The following is a 19,501-nucleotide window of genomic DNA, read 5'->3' on the forward strand; positions in this document are numbered from 1 at the left end:
AAAATAAAAATAAATAAATTTATTTTTAAAAAAAGAGAGAGAGAAAGTAAAACTGCAGTTGCCAGGGGCTGGGGAAGGGAGAAATGGGAATTTGTTGTTCAATAGGCAAAGAGCTTCAATTCTGCAACATGAAAAAGTTCTAGAGATCTACAAAACAATGTGAACATAGTTTAACATTACTGAACTGTACCCTTAGAAATGGGTAAGATGGTAAATTTTATGTTACGTGGGTTTTTTTAACCAGAATTGTAAGCTTAAAAATAGGATAGAGTTAATATTTTATACATTATATAAATTATGAGTTCTTCAGATGAATAAACCCTCCCCCAAAAAAGGAAAAGTCATGAAAAAAACAATTTTTAGAAGAGCCAATAAACATTAGCAAAAAGTTCTCACAAGTAGTAACCAAAGAACTACAAATTAAAAACAATGTGATATCAATTTACAACTTTCAAATAGATTTTTAAATAATTTTAAAATCTGTTTTTGGGGCTTCCCTGGTGGCACAGTGGTTGAGAGTCCGCCTGTCGATGCAGGGGACACGGGTTTGTGCCCCGGTCTGGGAAGATCGCACATGCCGCAGAGCGGCTTGGGCCCATGAGCCATGGCCGCTGAGCCTGCACGTCTGGAGCCTGTGCTCCGCAATGGAAGAGGCCACAACAGTGAGAGAACCCCGTACCACAAAAAAAAAAAAAAAAAGAAAGAAAGAAAGAAAGAAAGAAAATCTGTTTTTATTATTCACAATACTAGTAAACATTGTGAGAAGGACACTCAGTCACTGCCAGAGTGTAAAGTTACCAACTTTCTAAAAAGTAATTTAGCAGCATCCATTACAACCATTAAAGATACTTGTATCCTTTGCCACTTCTAAGAATCTAAGAAAATCAAAGATATTCCCCAATATTATGTACAAGGACACTATTTACAGCAAAAAATTAACCACCAATAATAAAGGACCCATCAAAAAAACCATATATAATAGAATATTATACATTTTTAAAAACCTGTTTCAAAAGATTTTTTTAATGGCATGGATTACATTCACTATATTAAAGGAGGATAGAAAAATATATATATGTATATATAATGTGGTTCCAATTATATAAAGGAAAAAAATATACAGGTATGTTTATGTATAGTCACAGGGAAGAGTGGAAAGAAACACACCAAACTCTTAGTGGGTTCTTTCAAGATAAAGGGATTGACAGAGACTTTCAGTTTCTTCTTTACAACATTCTGCATTCTAACATGCATGAAAGAAAAACAGAGGGAAGGAAGGAGAATTTTAAAAGAAAGTATATATTCTCTATATGTATAATATGTATACAGCAATATGTACACATACGTAATGCTAATATGTGCATGACAAAATTACTTAGGACAAGCAAAAAGGAAAAACTCCAAACAAACCAAGCAGTATATATGCACAGTGGTAATGGTTAAGGCTTTAGGAAACAGACCACGGTTTGAATCCCTACTGACAACTCAAACTCTCTGTGCCTCAGTTTTCTGACCTACAAAATGGAGACAATAGTACCTACCTCCTAGAGTTAATGATGTAGATACTGAATAAACAGATTCAACGTACTTAGCATAGTGTTTGACAAAAGCATACAAACGTGTAGCTTTAAAAAGCTGATCCTGAAGCTAGCTTAGCACTCTGGCTCAGGGACAGTAAGGTAATAAATATTCTTTAAGTATAAATTTTACCTCTTGCTTCATCCTTTAACCTCTGTACAGAGACCAACAAAGATTCCTTTTCATCAAGTTCACTTTCTAAAAATGCATTTCGTTCAATGGCTTGATTTAGCCTTTGTTCAAAGTCTTCCAGCGAAACTATCGTTGCCCTAAAAAAAAAAAAAAAAAAAATGAGAGTCCATGAATTAAACAAATAATGTGCAAATAGCTACTACAAAAGGAAACTGTCAGGTTATCTCATGCCATTTCCTGACCTAGAAAGCCTGGCCCAGTTAAAAGAGAATGATCTCGCCCCCTTCTGACCTCTGGTGCATTTAGTGTCTCTACCACCATTTGGGGCCATTCAATGTATTCTTTTCTCTTAAATTCCCATCTAAATTCCTTCAAGTTTCTTAAAGGAAGCCTACTTATCATACAATTTATAGCTCCCCATTGGACTTTAAACATGAGTCAATGAAGTTTACATATTTTCAGGAAGAAAACTTTTCAATAGTTTTAGAGTATGTTAAGAATTAACTAAGAATTAGTTTAAAACGCGGTCCCAGGTCCCACTCTATTTACTTTCTTCCTACCAAGGTTTCTTCTTCCCGCATTTCTCATCTTATTTATTCAGCAAACATTCACAGGTACCTGCTATGTGCCCTCTACCCACTATGTGCTACAGAAATAAAATTTCCTAACCTCAAGTTAGAACTCTCAATGCCAGGGGTCCCCAGCAGGAGGTGAGCGGCATGAGTGAGCAAAGCTCCATCTGCCACTCCCCATCGCTCGCATTACCTCCTGAAAACCCCCTCCACTCCACCCCCCCCCCCCCCCCTCCCCGTCTGTGGAAAAACTGCCTTCCACGAAACCAGTCCCTGGTGCCAAAAAGGTTGGGGACCGCTGCTCAATGCCATGTCCAATTTTACCACCTCCCGTCAACTGTCAAAATGCCTCTCAATTCCATTTGCTCTCCTCCAACCTTCTGCCCTTGGCTTAATTCTTCATCCATCACCTGGATTACTCCTCAATGGTCTTCACATCTCCTCCTCCCTACTTTCAATTCCTCAGTATTATCTTCCCAAATCACAATCTGATAATACTCCTTTGTTTAAAAATTCTTAAGGAGCACCTCTTTGCCTACAGAATGACTTTCAAACATAGCTGAGCACAAGGTTCTCCACAACCTGGCCCCAAACATCTTCCAGTCTCATCTTGTTCAGCCATATTGTCTTTACACACTTCAGTCAAAGTGAAATATTAATACCTCATGCACTTTCCTGCCTCTCTGCCTTCGCATCTCTCTCTTCACTGGTTAACATCTACTCCTCCTTGCAGACTCAGCTTCCCCAGTTACCACAGAGTACTTCACCTGTGCCCTTCTCTATGCCCTGGAGCAGTCTGTACTCTGTACCAGTGTTTACCACGTGCATTGTCCCTATCTGTCACGCCTAAGGGCAGTGGCTAGCTTATCTTTGTATCCTCAACTCTAGCATCATGCCAAGCATTTACGTGTCACTCAGATACTAAGGAAAGGAATATCAGACAATAATTGTAAAGTAATAGGAATTAAGTTTGGAATGGTTAAGAAACAACTAATTATAGATATATGCAATCTTGGCAAAGTAACGGCAAGCCACTATAGGCTGTTCAGCAAAATCATAATAAAAGCATTATTTTGAGACAATTCATTGGTCAGTATTAAAACAGAAGAGAATAAAAAGCAGTGAAAATTTAAAGACAGATCAGCTAGGAATTAACTGCAGGATTCAGGTATAAGATGTGAGGACCTTCAAGAAGTGTGGTAGTACTGAGAACATACAGGGAAGATGGAGGAATGAATGAGACATGTTTTAAAGAAAAACCAACAGGATCAACAATGGTACCTGAAAGAAGAAGGAAAAAGGAAAACCAGAAAGAAAAGCCTGGAAGGGCATTATCTGGGGAGATCAGGATTTTTGGTAAGTTTCAATGTGACGAGTTACAGGTGACATGAAATACCAAAAGGAAATGTTCTGGAACTAAGATCTAGGTGATAGGTTGAGCCTAAAACCAAATTCTAATCACTGACTGCCAACTTCGGTCATTGCAACAGAAGGCACACCGCTCACGTACCGCTTCGCCCGCTCCAGGTCGTCGTTGGCCTGCTCCAGCTCCCTCACGTACTTATGTAGCTGCTCCTTAATGGCCCGGGTCTGACTTAGATCATCTTCTAATACTGAGACCTGCTTGTAGCTCTGTGCATACTGATGCTCCAGTTTCTCCTGAAGGTGTGGGTATAGGAAGGAAAGCACATGTCATTAACATATAGTTTTCTTTAATAAAGGATGTAACCCAAGTAAGGGGTGGGACGGGGGCGGGTGGGATCCAAGAGATTCACCCACAATCTGAGTTGATGGTACCCCTCTCTCCTTTTTACACTATTTAAAAACAATGACACATTCGTTCCAAGTGCCTTAACTCATATAAAATTAGGCAATCATTCTCCTCTCAAAGAAATTTAATAATGATCTCTTTGAAAAGAGGTAAAATAGTGAAACCGTTGCCTTAAAAACCTCAATCTTGGTGGGGGAACCTCCGGGTTCTTAGGCTGAATGCAGCCCAGGGTAAGCACAAAGAAGCTGACTGACAAGAGTTCAAATTCCCTATACCTCACCTTCCCCAAATCTACCCCACTGCCCAGACACAGGAACACCCCAAGCATCTGGCTTAGGCATGTGAGGAAGAGCAGCAAAAAGGGGTTAAGCTTTCACTCCTGAAAATTCCTTGTTAGAAGGGAATTTTTAAAAACTAAACTCCAAAACTAAAGGGACTAGGAACCATAATGAAATAAATGTGTATTTCATACAAATATAATTTTAAAGTGCCACACAATAAGGTACTCTGTCAAAACAAATAATCAGGCAGCTTTTGAAAATTATAGGAACTACAACGTAATATTATAGCTAGGAACATTACAGCTAAAAAACTGACAGCTACAGTTTCCAAGTGAACTCCTGAACTCTAAACCACCTTTCCCTTGGTTCCATGAAAGCAAACAGTTTTTGTCAAAAATTCACTTTAGGCCTTTTTACATTTTTATGTTGCCTGCTGCTCTTAAGCTCCACCTAAAAGAATGTATTTCTCATTTTAATAAAACCCAGCAAATGAGACACCAGCTTTTACTGCCACAATTACCTTTAATGCTTCCACTTCATACTTCAGTCTTTGGTTATCAGCTTGCAAGTCTCTATTTCTTTGTTCAGCCTGTACTAACTGTGCCTCCAACTCTGCTTCTAATTCTCTGCTTCCTTCCTGGAATTCAACTAGCTCATCCCGAGCTTCCTGGAAGCTAATCAGAAACAAAGCGGGAAAGATCAGTTATAGTAGGAAGCATAAGGATCACCCTGAAGATGATTATATATCAATTCAATAATTTTTGCCTGAACGTTATGCTACCATAAAATATACTAAACAATAAAGGCCATCTATTTTGCATCTCTTACTCTATATTCAGGATTCAATGAAAATAAATTATAAGCCTCAAAAGGATTCATTTTTTATACACTTCATCCCTTTCTTATTTAACATATTGATAAAGAAGCACATATTACTATCCACAAATTAGTTTAACATTTAGATTTGTTTTTTCAATGTAATTGGCTTCCTCTGTAATTCTATTATTTAATTTTATGCGTTTAAAAATGTTATTCTGAGAAGGGGTCCATAGGCTTTCCCCAGCCTATGAAGGCACCTATGGCACAAAAAGACTAAGAACCCCTGCCATAGACGCACACTTCCCATATCCACTAGCACAGTACAGTAACTGGCTTCAGCAACAACAGTGAAATAGCAATAAAAGGTTTGACAGGACTTCCCTGGTGGCGCAGTGGTTAAGAATCCGCCTGCCAATGCAGGGGACAAGGGTTCAAGCCCTGGTCTGGGAAGATCCCACATGCCGCGGAGCAACTAAGCCCACGCGCCACAACTACTGACCCTGCGCTCTAAAGCCCACGAGCCACAACTACTGAAGCCCATGAGCCACAACTACGGAAGACAGCGAGCCTAGAGCCTGTGCTCCGCAACAAGACAAGCCACCGCAATGAGAAGCCCGTGCACAGCAATGAAGACCCAATGCAGCCCCCCCAAAAAAAAGTCTGATGAGTCTTACTAAACTGTTAACCAAAGTTGGAAGATGTATATGAATTTTAGAAATATTTCATTTTAAAAAGAAATTTAAGATAAGTTTTGGTACTTAAAAAGGTTATCTACAAGTTTTCCCAACTAAGTGAAATGATTGAGATTTTATAAAATGCTCCATATACCCCTGAAGCTCTTGCCCCTCCCTCAAAGCTTTGCTGGCTCCAGACACTGATAACACCTGCCTGAAGAAAGTCTACCCTATGAAGCCCTAGAGAGCTTATCAGAATCTCCAAAACACCAAAATGAGGCAGAATCTGTACACAGAGCAGGCCAAAGATGGCCAAGAGCAGTAATAAGCTTTATAAAAGGAGGTAAACTACCAGGAGAAATCACAAATGACAGCTTTCTTACTATTTTAATAATTCGAGTAATATAAGGATTTATGTCATTTTTATATTATTTAAATACAAGCAATGCTATGACTATTTCTAGAATCCCAATCCTATATCAGAAACTCTAAATTTAGCTTTGCTAAAAAAAAAAAAAAAAGGCACAAACTAGAGATTATGTATTCCAAAGCCCTCTCCTATTTTTAGGATGCTTTTCAACATTACCTTTGTTTATACTTCAAGGAAAGTTCCTTCCAATAAGCAGTTTCCTCCTTTAAACTTGAAAAATCTGGTATATCTTCACCATCCATGATCAAGAAAGCCTGTGAAATATTAAAGACGAAAATAAATTAATAGAGAACATAGGAATCTTAGTAAAAGTATAAAGTCTGGGACAACACTAAACCTGCAGCATTTTGGAGGGAGTCAAACATGAAAGATTCTAAGAGCAGTTAACTCTTTATTACAATAAGCTCAGGCACCTAAATCACTTCACTGCCCCACTCACAGGGACCACCAGCATTGTGGACTGGGTCAGGAGAGGAGATGAACAAAGTCACGGAAGCCACGTGAAGCGCTTCTAGTGGCAGCAATAGATTCTGGGGAGTTGACCCCACAGAATCATCCTGCAGCTGGTTCGCAGCGAACTGATCTTCTGGGAATCAGGTGACAGAAAACAAGCTTACTGTTAAGAGTTGCTACTGCTGCGTGCCCTTCTCTGTTGTACAATTGCTTCAAAACACCTGCTTGAAACATTTTATACCAGGTAGCCTTTCGAGGAGATCAGGGACCACATTCCCAATAATTTACTATCATTACATTTCTAAAAATTTCCTGTTAATTATCTTTTAAGTCCCAAGCTTCCTCCATAAGTCCACTAATTCTCCAACTTCAATGTTCTTTCACCTTGGTTCTTCTCCCAAGGCTTTCAGAGTGGGTTAAAAAATATCTATTTAGGGCTTCCTTGGTGGCGCAGTGGTTGAGAGTCTGCCTGCCGAGGCAGGGGACACGGGTTTGTGCCCCGGTCCGGGAAGATCCCACATGCCGCAGAGCGGCTGGGCCCATGAGCCATGGCCGCTGAGCCTGCGCGTCCGGAGCCTGTGCTCCGCAACGGGAGAGGCCACAACAGTGAGAGGCCCGCGTACCGTAAAAAAAAAATAATAATATACATATATATATATATATATTTAGTTAACCTTGCATTTAGACTGGCTACCTAAAATTCCCAACTAACTGTCAGGCCCAATGGAATACCAAAGACGTTGGGGCTTGTCCTAGATTCACACCTAAGTGTTTCAGTCTTACCTCCTACAATCCTGTCCCCAAGCATCCTACTTTATATTCCAGCAATACTGTTCAAAATTGTCCTAATGCACCATTCTGCTTCAGGTCTGGATATTTTCCCTACCTGGAATAGCTCTCCTTCCTTGTGCATTTAGAAAGCTCCTATTTATCCTTTAAAACCTAGCTGTCACCTTTTCCAGAAATCATTTCCTGTCCTCACCCAGACAGCACTAAAATCTCCCAAACTCTTGGCCCCCATGAATATGCTTTCATGCATACATTTACCACATAATAATGCATTTGCTTACACCTCCCCCTACTAGGCTGTGTATCATTCTTACTGATTTCAACCCCAGCACATTGCCTGCAACATAGCAGATATTCAATAATATTTACTAAATTAAACCAAAATTGATTCAACCTAATCCATACTGGGTAGCAAGAATTCAAGGCCAGCTTTAAAAGTAAATTAATAGGGACTCCTCTGGTGGCGCAGTGGTTAAGAATCCGCCTGCCAATGCAGGGGACACGGGTTCGAGCCCTGGTCCGATCCCACATGCCGCGGAGCAACGAAGCCCATGTGCCACAACTACTGAGCCTGCGCTCTAGAGCCCGTGCGCCACAACTACTGAAGCCCACACGCCTAGAGCCCGTGCTCTGCAACAAGAGAAGCCATCTCACCGCGTCGAGGAGTAGCCCCCTTTCGCCACAACTAGAGAAAGCCCGCACAGAGCAATGAAGACCCAAAGCAGCCAAAAATAAATTTTAAAAGTAAATTAAAACTTGAAGTTGTAGAGAATACGGAATTCATCCAGCAGGACTCACTACTCACGAATGTTTGGAAAAGACATGGACAAGAACAAATACAGTACAAATTCAACTTGAGGGTAGGTATACCAAAGAGACACAAGAATGGCTTCTAGTTGAATAAAATTAAAATGTAACTATCAATATATACATTTAGTGTGATGCTTTTGCAGCCTACTATGACTTCTTCTGGGTTTAGTCAAGTCTTTCCTGACCACATCGTCTACTATTACTTTTGGCATATTAGTCAATCTTCTAATTAACTTAAATTACCAATCAGCCTAAGAGTTCTCTGAAAAGAGATGGTCCTTGACATACGTGGCATCTCTTCCTGGCACTAAGCACAGCACTTTGCTCAGAGAAAGTACATAGTGCTTACAGACGTTTACTGAGCACCTACAATGTGTCAGACATTGTTAAGTGCTGGATAAACATTCAGTGGACCAAATGCACCCTCCTCTAATCTTATTACCCCTACACTGGCACACTTTTGTCTGTTTTTCTACTCTTGAAGATACCGTTATAGCATGACAGCATACTAAACTGTAAAACCCACAGTTAGGAGTCCTGCTGAGACTGGGTTCTAGGGTTTCCACTCTGCCATTAAATTCCTTAATGGCAATTAAGCAATCTGCTTAATCTCTTAAAGTCTCAGTTTTTTCATCTAATAAGGGTTTGGACTATACTAGCTGACTTGTTTCTTCAAATATGTATACTGGTTAGTAAATAATACTGATTAATTTTATAATCCTAACTCTTCATCAAAGTTCCCAATTCCTATTCAATTTCCCCAGATGTAGGGATAATCTTATTTGTAACTGTAATTTAATTTGTAGTAAGGTGTGAATGAAGATGAGGCTAATCCAGTAGCAAGAGGTTTATTTGTATCTGAGAAGAGTATCCAGAGCAGTTAAGGGCATCACCACATGGTATCAAAAACCCCTCAGACTCATTGCCTAAGTCTCCTTGACAACCCAACTGAAGATATAATTACAGGACACATGAGAGAAGCGCCTCAGGGTGAGGCAACAATCATTGTGTCCCTTGAATGCTCTACATAAGGTCTTTTCCCAAAATGAAAAAAAAAAAAAAGTTAATTACATTTGAAATCTATGAATCCAGCCGTAAAGAAGCTCCTGGGTGCTGGTCCTCAAATCTGGAGAGACACATCTGCCACTAGAACACTGGCAACCATGTATCAATGTGCAGCTCAAATATTCAGTTTCTCATACACAATCAATAAATTATGGTATTACAAAATGTTATGAAGATCTAAGGGACACAAGAAGCAAAGTTCTGCTGCTACTTTATTTTAAACAAGGAATATTTGGGGCTTCCCTGGTGGCGCAGTGGTTGAGAGTCCGCCTGCCGATTCAGGGGACACGGGTTCGTGCTCCAGTCCAGGAAGACCCCACATGCCGCAGAGCGGCTGGGCCCGTGAGCCATGGCCGCTGAGCCTGCGCATCCGGAGCCTCTGCTCCGCAACGGGAGAGGCCCGCGTACCGCAAAAAAAAAGAAAAAAAAGAAATATTTGAAGAGCGATGAAAAGTTGTGTCTCTCCAGGTAGTTTCCAAGGGCAGGACCTGTGTCTTATAAATCCCTTCTGCCTCACCAGGAACATGGAATGCTGTAGAAGTCTAATATTTGAATCTGACTTATAATCTTTTTTTTCCTATTATTCCCTCTTTGCTTTCAAAGTACTGCTTTCCTTTATTAATATCGAAATTCCTATTTCAGAAATGGTGTAAGCCAAAAGATGTGTGGGCAGTTTATTTCTACCTCACAACACACCACCATGTATTAAATCAAAATTATAAAACCTATCATTCTCGGCTAGACAAAATTATCAGTCTGAGGCAGGCCACGCCACATTCACAGTCACTTATAAAGCTCAGCATAGGCTCCACCTCACAGAATAGGGAGCTGCTGGGACTTACCGGGGAGAGCCTTGGCGATAACTACTGCTCACTAGCTACCTAAAATAATCACTGTCCAGCCCTTAATTCTTAAATATAAATGGACAACCAAGAACCACCAGACAAATGAGAAAAGCCAGCAGCATGAGTAAGAAAATCCTAGGACCTACTGAACCTAGAGGAAACTGGTAATTCAGGAAATGAGAGAACTCTTCTCATACAAGAACTCAGGAGGGTTACCTCCTACACATCTCCTGAGACAGCTACAAAAGAGAGAACAACAAGACCTGGATGGCACAGGCTATAGGAAATAGTGGCTCCAACCCAGGATTGCAAAGAAGAAACATCCCAAGACGAAGCCTAGTCCATCACGCCCCGAGAGTCACTCAGTCCAGATGGATGGCTCCGGGAAAAAAGGAGGAACCCCATAACAGACACCATGACTGGGAAGCTGGATAAATCTGAGGTTATGATAAAAGGACATCACTCTTGTGTCAACAAGAAAAAAAAGCAAGTTGGAAACTCCAGAGAAATCAAAACACAGTAATATTTGGTCTTAAATTTACATTTAGTGTGTTGCTCCCTTTAAAGATTCTAGGATTTGGTAAACAAGTCTGTATCCTTTTTTAGGCCCTAATTCTGTAGACTTTGATGATAATACCTCTCAGCCTTGGTCTTCTCAAAGTGAATATTTCTTGTCCTTTTAGCTTTGTATTCACTTGGCAGCCATCTGGATCCCTTAAATATTTTTGTTGTCTTGCTTTGGAACTTCTCTAGATTACAAACATGCCTTTCTGGAGTTCAGTGACTGATGCTACTTCAGCATGTCAACATTCTATTCGCAGGTAGGATACTTTTACAGTTTCCAGTACTCCTTCTGTTACTATGCAGTATTTGATGATTCTGGCGATTGGTCCATGGGCCAAAGTCCTTATAGAAGTTCATAATGACTACTAGATGCCTCCCTTGGCATCTAACATTTACTTGAATGTATTTGAACGTGGAGCCAACCCTTCTACAAATAGGGTTAGGGTTGTTTTTAATCTACAAATGTTATCGTTCACATGCCCAGTTTGAAACTCTTCTGTGTGAGGCTGTTTTTCATTGTTGTTGGCCCATTTATACAGTATCAGAGGACCTACAGCTGTTATTACTTTGAAGAGTGCTTAGCTAAGTAGTGTTCCCTGAGGAATCTCACTGTTTACACCTCTGGGTATACTATAAAGTGTCCATTTGTCCCTGTTTTTTGGTTCTTGAATAGGGCCGTATTCTTAATACAACTACCAATTTTTCCATCAGTGTCCCCTGGCGACTCAGGTTTTAAATAGCCTTTCATGTGAAACTTCTTGAGAATCTAGTTCTATTTCTTGTATTTTCCTTGTCCAACTACTTAGCTCAGTGTCAAGTAATTCTAGCCAAATTATTTTAATATGTGTTTTTATTTCACACTCGCTTCTGTTTTCTTGCTGAATCTTATGTGAGTTGAACGTAGACTACAATTTTTCTAATTAACAGGCTACTTTTACAAGTCACTTATTGGTCCCTCAAACAGTAATCTATGCCAGAAGCCTTTTACTAAAATGACCATCAGCTTTTCCAAACAAACCAATTAAAAACACTTAAGAGGGTATCAAGTGGTAGGAGCAGCACAGCATAGCAGTTAAGAGCCCTGACCCTGGAGCCAAACTGCCCAGGTTGGAATCAGAGTCCTCTACTCACTAGTTGACCTTGGGCAAGTTACTTAACCACTCAGTGACCCACTTCCTCACCTGTAAAATGGGGATAATAATTAAAATAGGGTTGTTATGAAGATCAAGTGTGTTAACATTGGAAAGTGCTTAGTACGGAGTCTGGCACAGTAAATGCAGCATAAATTTCATTTTTTTATTTGGTTGCGCCGGGTCTTAGTTGCGTCGTTAAATTATTTTTAAAAACTGGTCGTTCAGTTGCAAACCTTTGAAGTATAACCACAAAATAAATGTGCTTCAGAATTTAGAACATACAAATGATTCCTTAAAATTAATCACTTCTGGAAGCTACGTGCATATTTCAGTGATACCACCATTACTGAAAACATTTCTAAAACCTCTTCTGGAATAGCCTTGAAGAACCAGATTAAAAAATAAACAAAAAGCTCTTTCTTTGTGGTCATACCTCATTTCTACTGCCTAATTGGTATTATCCAGCTTTATCACTCTAATTTTATTCACGAGACTCAGCCTTTACAGAAATTGGATTTTTTACAAATAACAAAAATTTGCTACCTTCTCAGGGGCTATAAAGACAATCTGTTCATTTTGCTTCAAGTTACAGCAGGAGGATGTGTCCACTGTGTTATATGAAACTATGTAACTGGAGATATTAGACTACAGAAAGTCAATACAGAAAACTATACTGCTACCAAAAAAGAGAAAAAGCTTTAATGACACATCTACAATCTTCTGAAGCTGAAATGAAAGTAGATAATCATATACTCTTCCCCACTACCCAAATCTTCCCTCAATACCTTGTCCCATACAGACGGGGCGTGAACCCCAGAAGTATGACAGCTTCTACATGGGGCATTAGGATACTGTATGTGACCTTTAGATATCTAGATATCTCATTTGGGTATAAACCTGCCTGTCCCAAATGCTCTATTTACAAAGAAACTATTCTTTGTGCAATGCTAAGAAAATCCATTTTATATGATATTGTCTCCTTGTTAATAGTTGTAGAATGGACTAGTGAGACTGAAAGAGTTCTTCTGGAACTCACAATAGATAATAGATACCTTTTTACCAAAATTCTTCTACTCCCAAAGGTGACACATACAGAATTTTAAACTTTTCAAAGTCAATCATAAATATGGTCTCCCCTTTGGTCCTATCAAACTTCTTTTTCTACCTTATGAAGTGCTCAGAAACTTACGTCAGAAGTAATTTTAAGCTTTAGTAACCAAATTTATCCCAGTATGACTTAAAATGAGAATAAAAATAAGTTTTGGAGATGTCACAAAAGCAATCTAGGTTTCTACTGAGGTTTCTGCTTAAGTGTTCCTCATCCAATTTCAATTTACTTAACTTAAAAAGCCAAAACAGAACAAAAAACAACTGCTTCATAAGATTTCTATCTGGATCCAGTCAACTTCAACCAGGGCTAACCAAAGGTTTTTGTTGTTGTTGTTCCTTCTGATCTCTGATTTTAAATAATAACTTTAACAAAGATTCAGAGGAGATATTTTAGTTCCCCTTTATTCTCTTCAACACATGACTTAATGCTGCATTTTACCCCCACCAACTTCATGACTTAGCAAAGCCATTACCCTGTTTCATAAATGGATTAAAAGCAGCACAATTTATCAGACAAAATAATTAGCCAGCAACCATGACCAAGTACCAGCGTAGGATTTCTCTCACAAATGAGTAGCAGTTCTTATCCTAGGTAGGTCTGCTCAAAAACATTTGAACACGTCTCCTACTAGCTTCTGGTATATTTTTGGCAAATTTTCTACTTTGCTTTCTAGCTGAGAAGGGTATAAAAATCCCACAAAAAGAAACGAGAACTCCAAGCCGGGAGATGTAAATCCTGGACCAAGCGAAGCCACTCACCGGCTGGTAGAATCCACAGTAGAAATCACTTAAGCCCCCACCCCATCTGGTCTCAATTTCCCCATCCGTCAAATGGCGAGAAGAGAATCAGGCACAGCCACTAACCAGGTGATGAGGTTCAAAGGAGATAGCGAGAGTGTTCTGAAACGAGTAAAGGCGCTACAGAAATGTAACAAAGTTATCAGGAGTAAAAGAACCCTCAGTTCTTGGCAAAACGTAAAGGGTTACTTCGTTGCTTACCAACAAAAAAAAAAGAAAGGCCAGCACAAGCAACCCGAACCCGTTTGGTGACACTCTTCTGAACTCCAAGAGGGGTGATGAGCAGTTCGGGACAGGCAGTCACGGGAATGCCACCGGAGCCCAAGGTGGGCTGCTTCCGCTCTGGCCCCTCGCTTCTCTCCCGCGGGGAGTTCTAAATCCAACCCGGCTCCGAACTACCCCCCCAGCTGAAGGGATGGGGGAGGGGCGGTGCAGGAGGATGGCTAAGCTGCCGCCACCACCTCCAACGGAGCCGCTCCTTGCGCCACCAGCGCCCGGGCCCATGGTGCCACGTCCCGGCCTTCGACCCCGCCATCCCTCACCCCACCCGCGAACAGGGGCACATCCTAGGGAGACCGCCCGGCTCGCTCCATTCCAGGCGCCCCGGTGGGCCACACCTCGGACCAGGGCGGGAGGGGGCAGTTAGAGCGGTTGGAACAGTTACCGCCGGACTGGTCGCCCCGGAACCCGGGCCCGGCCCGGCGGGGCCTCGGACACAGCCCCCGGGCTGGCAGGCTCCCCGGGGACAGGCCTCGGCGCCGCCGGCTCGGCGCGGCACCCTCGGGAGCGGCCCCGCACCACAGGCTCACCTCCAATATGTCAAAAGCGCATATTCGCCGCCGCTCGACCGCAGTCTCCTCTCCGCTGGCCTGGCCAGGCCCGCCCAGCCGCTCAGCTCCTCTCCCCTCCGCAGCCTTGAGCTCCACTCCGCGCACCTCCGCGCCCGGCTCCTCCCCGACACGTCAGAGGCTGCCTGGGTATCCGAGGCCATACTGTGACGCACGGGGGCGGGGCTCTGAGCATGCGCGCGGGGGCGGCCTGGGCGGGGCTGTGGCGAGAAAGGTGTCACGGGGGGCCGGACCGCGCCGGGCCCGGCGCGCTGACGTCAAGCTGGCGGCGGCCTTCTGCGCCGGTGTTCTGGGCCCCACTGCGTGTCGTTTGCGACCTTCGTGGTTCCCCAAAAAGGCTCTACGTTCGGGAAGGTGGCATCACCGTGGATGACAACTGCCTCCCGGTTTTCAGCCATCAAGTCCTCCAAGTGTCTGTTTCAGTGTTCCCGTTTATAAGAAGAACCTCGGCTCAGATTTCACCTCCGAGTCCACCTCGACCACCCAATTCAGGCGTATTCTAGGCCCCTCGTCACTCCCTCTCACAAAGACCTCTGTTGTTTCTACGGCATTCCCACTAGCTGAAATTTTATACTACTTCTTGTCTTCCTCTAGTAAAAATGTAAGTTCCATGAGAACCGGAGCCTCATTCCTTTTTTATCCCAGCAGATAGCTTGGTCCCAGGCACAAACTGGGAGCTCACATATTTGCTGAATGAATGATTGGTCTCGTTGAGGGGACCGAGGGAATATAAATATTTCCACTTGTGTATTTTATATATCTAAGCGTATATTTATTCATGTAAATATGCGTATGTATGTGTTTTCATTCCCTTGGGCCCCCAACTAATGGAATCCATTTTATTTATACATATTCCCGTCCAGAAGGCTTGGAGAAGAGGGGGTGGGGTGAACTGGCTGAGATAGAGGAGGATGGGCAACTGCTGAGGGAGTGAAAACTTGAAGAAATAGAGCTGTTTTTAAAACAATTTTCGGAACTTTTGCTGTGTAATGTATAACATAATTCTCTCTGATGTCAGTGCTCTTGGGATTGGGTTTGTGAGGACACAGTGATGTGTAAGGTCTCAAGGTGAGAACAAGGTGAGCCTGGGAGGTCCAGTTATATTTTTGAGGGCATGGACATAAACAGGAGCAGTGCAAGATAGATTCTAAGAGGTGTCCAAATCAATGAAAATCAAAGAAGTAATTAATGGGATTGTGGGAAGGATGGCACCTCGAACTAGACTCTGAAAAGATCATGATAGTAATAATGAGTAGTTCACTTTTGTTGTTCCATTTGTATGTACTGGCAATTGTGCTAAATGCTTGGTTTGCATAATTTAATTCTCACAATGACCCCATGAGATAGGTGCTGTTATTATTCCCAGTCTACCAAAGAGGAGACCAAGACCCAGTAAGATGAGGTTGCCCAAGGTCACTTAACTAGAAAAAAGAGGACTCAAGGTTCAGACCCACCTAGTCTGGATTATCTAACTCGAGAAACCACACTATTAACCACTACTCTACTGCCACTCAAGAAAGGGGATGGGCTTCCCTGGTGGCGCAGTGGTTGAGAGTCCACCTGCCAAGGCAGGGGACACGGGTTCGTGCCCCGGTCCGGGAAGATCCCACATGCCGCAGAGCGGCTGGGCATGTGAGCCATGGCCCCTGAGCCTGTGCGTCTGGAGCCGGTGCTCCGCAACAGGAGAGGCCACTTATTAATAACGACTACTTATTGGGCTAGAGCCCTGTGCTAAGAGCTTTACATACATTTCCTCACAAGCAGCTTGGGAGGCTAAAATTATTACATGCATATTATATACTGGAAAACTGAGGCTCGGGGAGCTGAGGTTTAAACCCAAGCAGGTCTTAGTGCAAGCCCAGTGACCTGGGACATCATGGAAGCCTGTGACCTCATCCATCAGGGCACAGCTTCAGCCAGGAAAGCAGAGCCCCAGAGGTGATGAGCAGGGAGGCCTTCCTGTGCATCTGGTGCCAAGAAGGAACAGTCCCACCCCAAGAGCAAATAAAGGCTGCAGCTCTGGTCCCTGCCAAGTCCTGGGAAACACACTGAGTCACCTAATGGCAGGCCAGGCCCTGCAGAAAATGTGGGCATCATCTTCCAGGCCACCACCCCTCCCACCCAGCCTGGACCAGAACTGGTATTTGTCAGGACTCGTGTGTTGGCCCCATCTTAATGAATGGCCTTTACTTGGCAGGGCTCTCAGAGGTATCAAAGCCCTGTACTGATCTCCCTCCTCTGTGTTGGTTGAGTTTTCTCCAAAGTAACAGCAACCTTTGCCCCACTCCCTGCTTCCAGTTTGTCCATCCCGGAAAAATAAAGTGGAGGTAAAGACGGAAGGCAGCCTCTAAGGGGAACAGAAGTTACAATCAGCTTTGTGAAGGTAGAAAGGTGAGTGAAGGTTGCCCCACCCTCTGCCTTCATAAACCATTAGGAAGGGGTTTGCTGAGGCATGGGTCCCAATCCAAGGTGTTTCTTGGATCAAGCCAAGGTGGGCAAATGTCACAGTCCCTGAGAGCATCCTATCTTCCCTACCACAAACTCCAAGACCCGGGAAACAGAGGCCAGGTTCCAACGCTGGAAGAGGAGGGGTTGACCAGCTGCCTTAGGAGAGGTCTGGACACTAACACAGACTCCAGCCAATGAGAATGTGGACTCCAGTCACTTCACACACTCACAAAAGGTGATACGGTGCACACAGGCCTGCCGTGAAAACTCTGAGGAGATGGGGCATGTGAAGAAGCTAGTGAATCAGGGGAGCAGACACCTCAAAGGTTTGATTCAGTCTGATCTCCATATCTCTTTGGCCAACTGTTTTCTGCTAAGCTATAGGGGCATCAATCAAGCTGGGCAAGGGACTCCCAAAGGCCCACTAGTTACTAATGGCCTGCTGGATACGTCCACGAGATTCCCATCACCACCTCCATCTCTTTGTGTCTAAACCTCAAAGAGATTCTCCATTTGCCACAGCTGAAATTTCCAGAAAGGGTTTCACGTTTCTGCCAATGGTGCCATTACTCCCCTAGTCAGGAAGGCACAAAAGCCTCGTCAACTCACCCTTCATCATCCCCTTCCCCAGCTTTCACTTCACTCACGTGAAATGAAATCTGAAAGACTTTCCCTTCATAAACTCTCAAATACATTTCCAGTCTTCTGCCGCTGAATCTCCCCAGTCCGAAGTATCCCTTCCTGAACTTCTCTCCCTCAAATTTCTTGTTCCAGCCCTGCAGTGCACACCGCCATCAGAATAACCTTTCTAAAATCCCACTGTGTACAGAGCATCACGGGCAACAAAACTTGTTTTGGCGTCCTACTGCCTTTGTGATAAAATACACACTATGAAGTCTGGCCTTTAAGGGCCTCCCAAAGCAACTCCAACCCACTTCTCCTGTCTCTGTCCTGCAGTTTACCTAGCTGGGTCTAATCAGACCCTCCACTGTGTACCCCAAATGGACAATTCCCTTCCTCTCTGGGCCTTTTATTGACTTCCACTGCCCAATGTGCTACAGCTGCTCCCTAGGGCCAGCCTGCATTCTTCTCTGCCTTTTGAAGTCTCACTCATTGCTACCTCTTCCAGGAAGCCTTCCCTGATACCTAAAGCCCCAAAGTGAGTGCTCCTTCCTCTCAGGAGGAAGGAACTATGTAGAACCCTTCATAGTTCACAGAAGACTTACTGAACACGGCCCTTTGGTCATGGAGGTGTCTGACCTCCCCCAAGGAACCAAAGCTCACTGAGCACAGGAATAATGTTGATTGTCCTAGTATCTGCCAGCAACAGGCACTTGGCAAACACTCATTTAACATGCTTCAGTGAAAGTCAGAGAGGGAATTCCCTGGCAGTCCAATGGTTAGGACTCGGCGCTTTCACTGCCAGAGCCTGGGTTCGATCCCTGATTGGGGAACTAAGATCCTGCAAGCCACACAGTGCAGCAGGTGAGAGAACGAATCAACGATTGGTGGCAATAACTCCAAATGCAAGACTGACAGCACTTTCTGGAAAATGCCCCACATTCTGAGAAAAACTACCATATAGAGAGAAGATTTTCACTGGTCTGAAAGGCTGAACTTAGGTGATGCTTGGTTACAAAGGAACTGGGATTTAGATCATGAGCAATTATGACTTTTCTCTAGCCCCAAACTTAAAACTCAGTCTATAGGGACTTCCCTGGTGGCGAAGTGGTTAAGAACCCGCCTGCCATCGCAGGGGACATGGGTTGGAGCCCTGGTCCGGGAAGATCCCACAGGCCACGGAGCAACTAAGCCTGTACGCCACAACTACTAAGCCCATGTGCCACAACTACTGAGCTCGCATGCCACAACTACTGAAGCCCGCGCGCCTAGAGCCCATGCTCCGCAACAAGAGAAGCCACTGCAATGAGAAGCCCACGCGCCGCAACGAAGAGTAGCCCCCTCTTGCCACAACTAGAGAAAGCCTGTGCACAGCAACAAAAACCCAATGCAGGCATAAATAAATAAAAAAATAAATACTAAAAAACCTCAGTCTATAGCATCCACAATCTCCAAAGCAACATCTTTTGCTTTTGTAATTTACAATAACTACTAGTTGTTTCTTTTTAATTTAAAAAAACTATACACTTGGACCTTGAGGTGAGAAGTGATTTGATAAAGTCTTTCACTCATCAGCTATGGGTTTATAGTGCTTGTTCCGTTCTAGGCCCTGGGGCTTCAACCATATAACTACAAAAAGCACACCCCACCCCCATGGAGCTCATATTCTAATGGAGAAGACAGTAAGCAAACAGACAAATTTATTTCTGTCAGGTCATGACAAGTACTATAAAGAAACACACCAGGATAAGAGGATACGG

General features: G+C 43.1%; 1 protein-coding gene across 6 annotated transcripts in view; it reads right to left on the reverse strand.

Moving 5' to 3' along the window:
* Positions 1-19,501, reverse strand: part of NDEL1 (nudE neurodevelopment protein 1 like 1) — a 74,280-nt gene that overhangs the window by 42,154 nt on the left and 12,625 nt on the right. For 5 of the 6 annotated variants that reach the window (XM_029210773.1, XM_029210774.1, XM_029210775.1 and 2 more), the window contains exons 1-5: positions 14,634-14,827; positions 6,414-6,511; positions 4,855-5,008; positions 3,793-3,941; positions 1,711-1,847 (exon numbers count right to left, since the gene is read on the reverse strand). In XM_029210773.1, coding sequence (XP_029066606.1) covers positions 1,711-1,847; positions 3,793-3,941; positions 4,855-5,008; positions 6,414-6,499 — 526 coding nt within the window. In that variant the 5' untranslated portion in view covers positions 6,500-6,511; positions 14,634-14,827. Of the gene's footprint in view, positions 1-1,710; positions 1,848-3,792; positions 3,942-4,854; positions 5,009-6,413; positions 6,512-14,633; positions 14,828-19,501 lie in introns of those variants that run through there. The other variant, XM_029210772.1, reaches the window with a different exon arrangement.

This window comes from Monodon monoceros, unplaced genomic scaffold (genome assembly GCF_005190385.1).
Source record: "Monodon monoceros isolate NGI ecotype Baffin Bay Population unplaced genomic scaffold, NGI_Narwhal_1 Super_Scaffold_9, whole genome shotgun sequence".
NCBI classification, from domain to species: Eukaryota; Metazoa; Chordata; class Mammalia; order Artiodactyla; family Monodontidae; genus Monodon; species Monodon monoceros.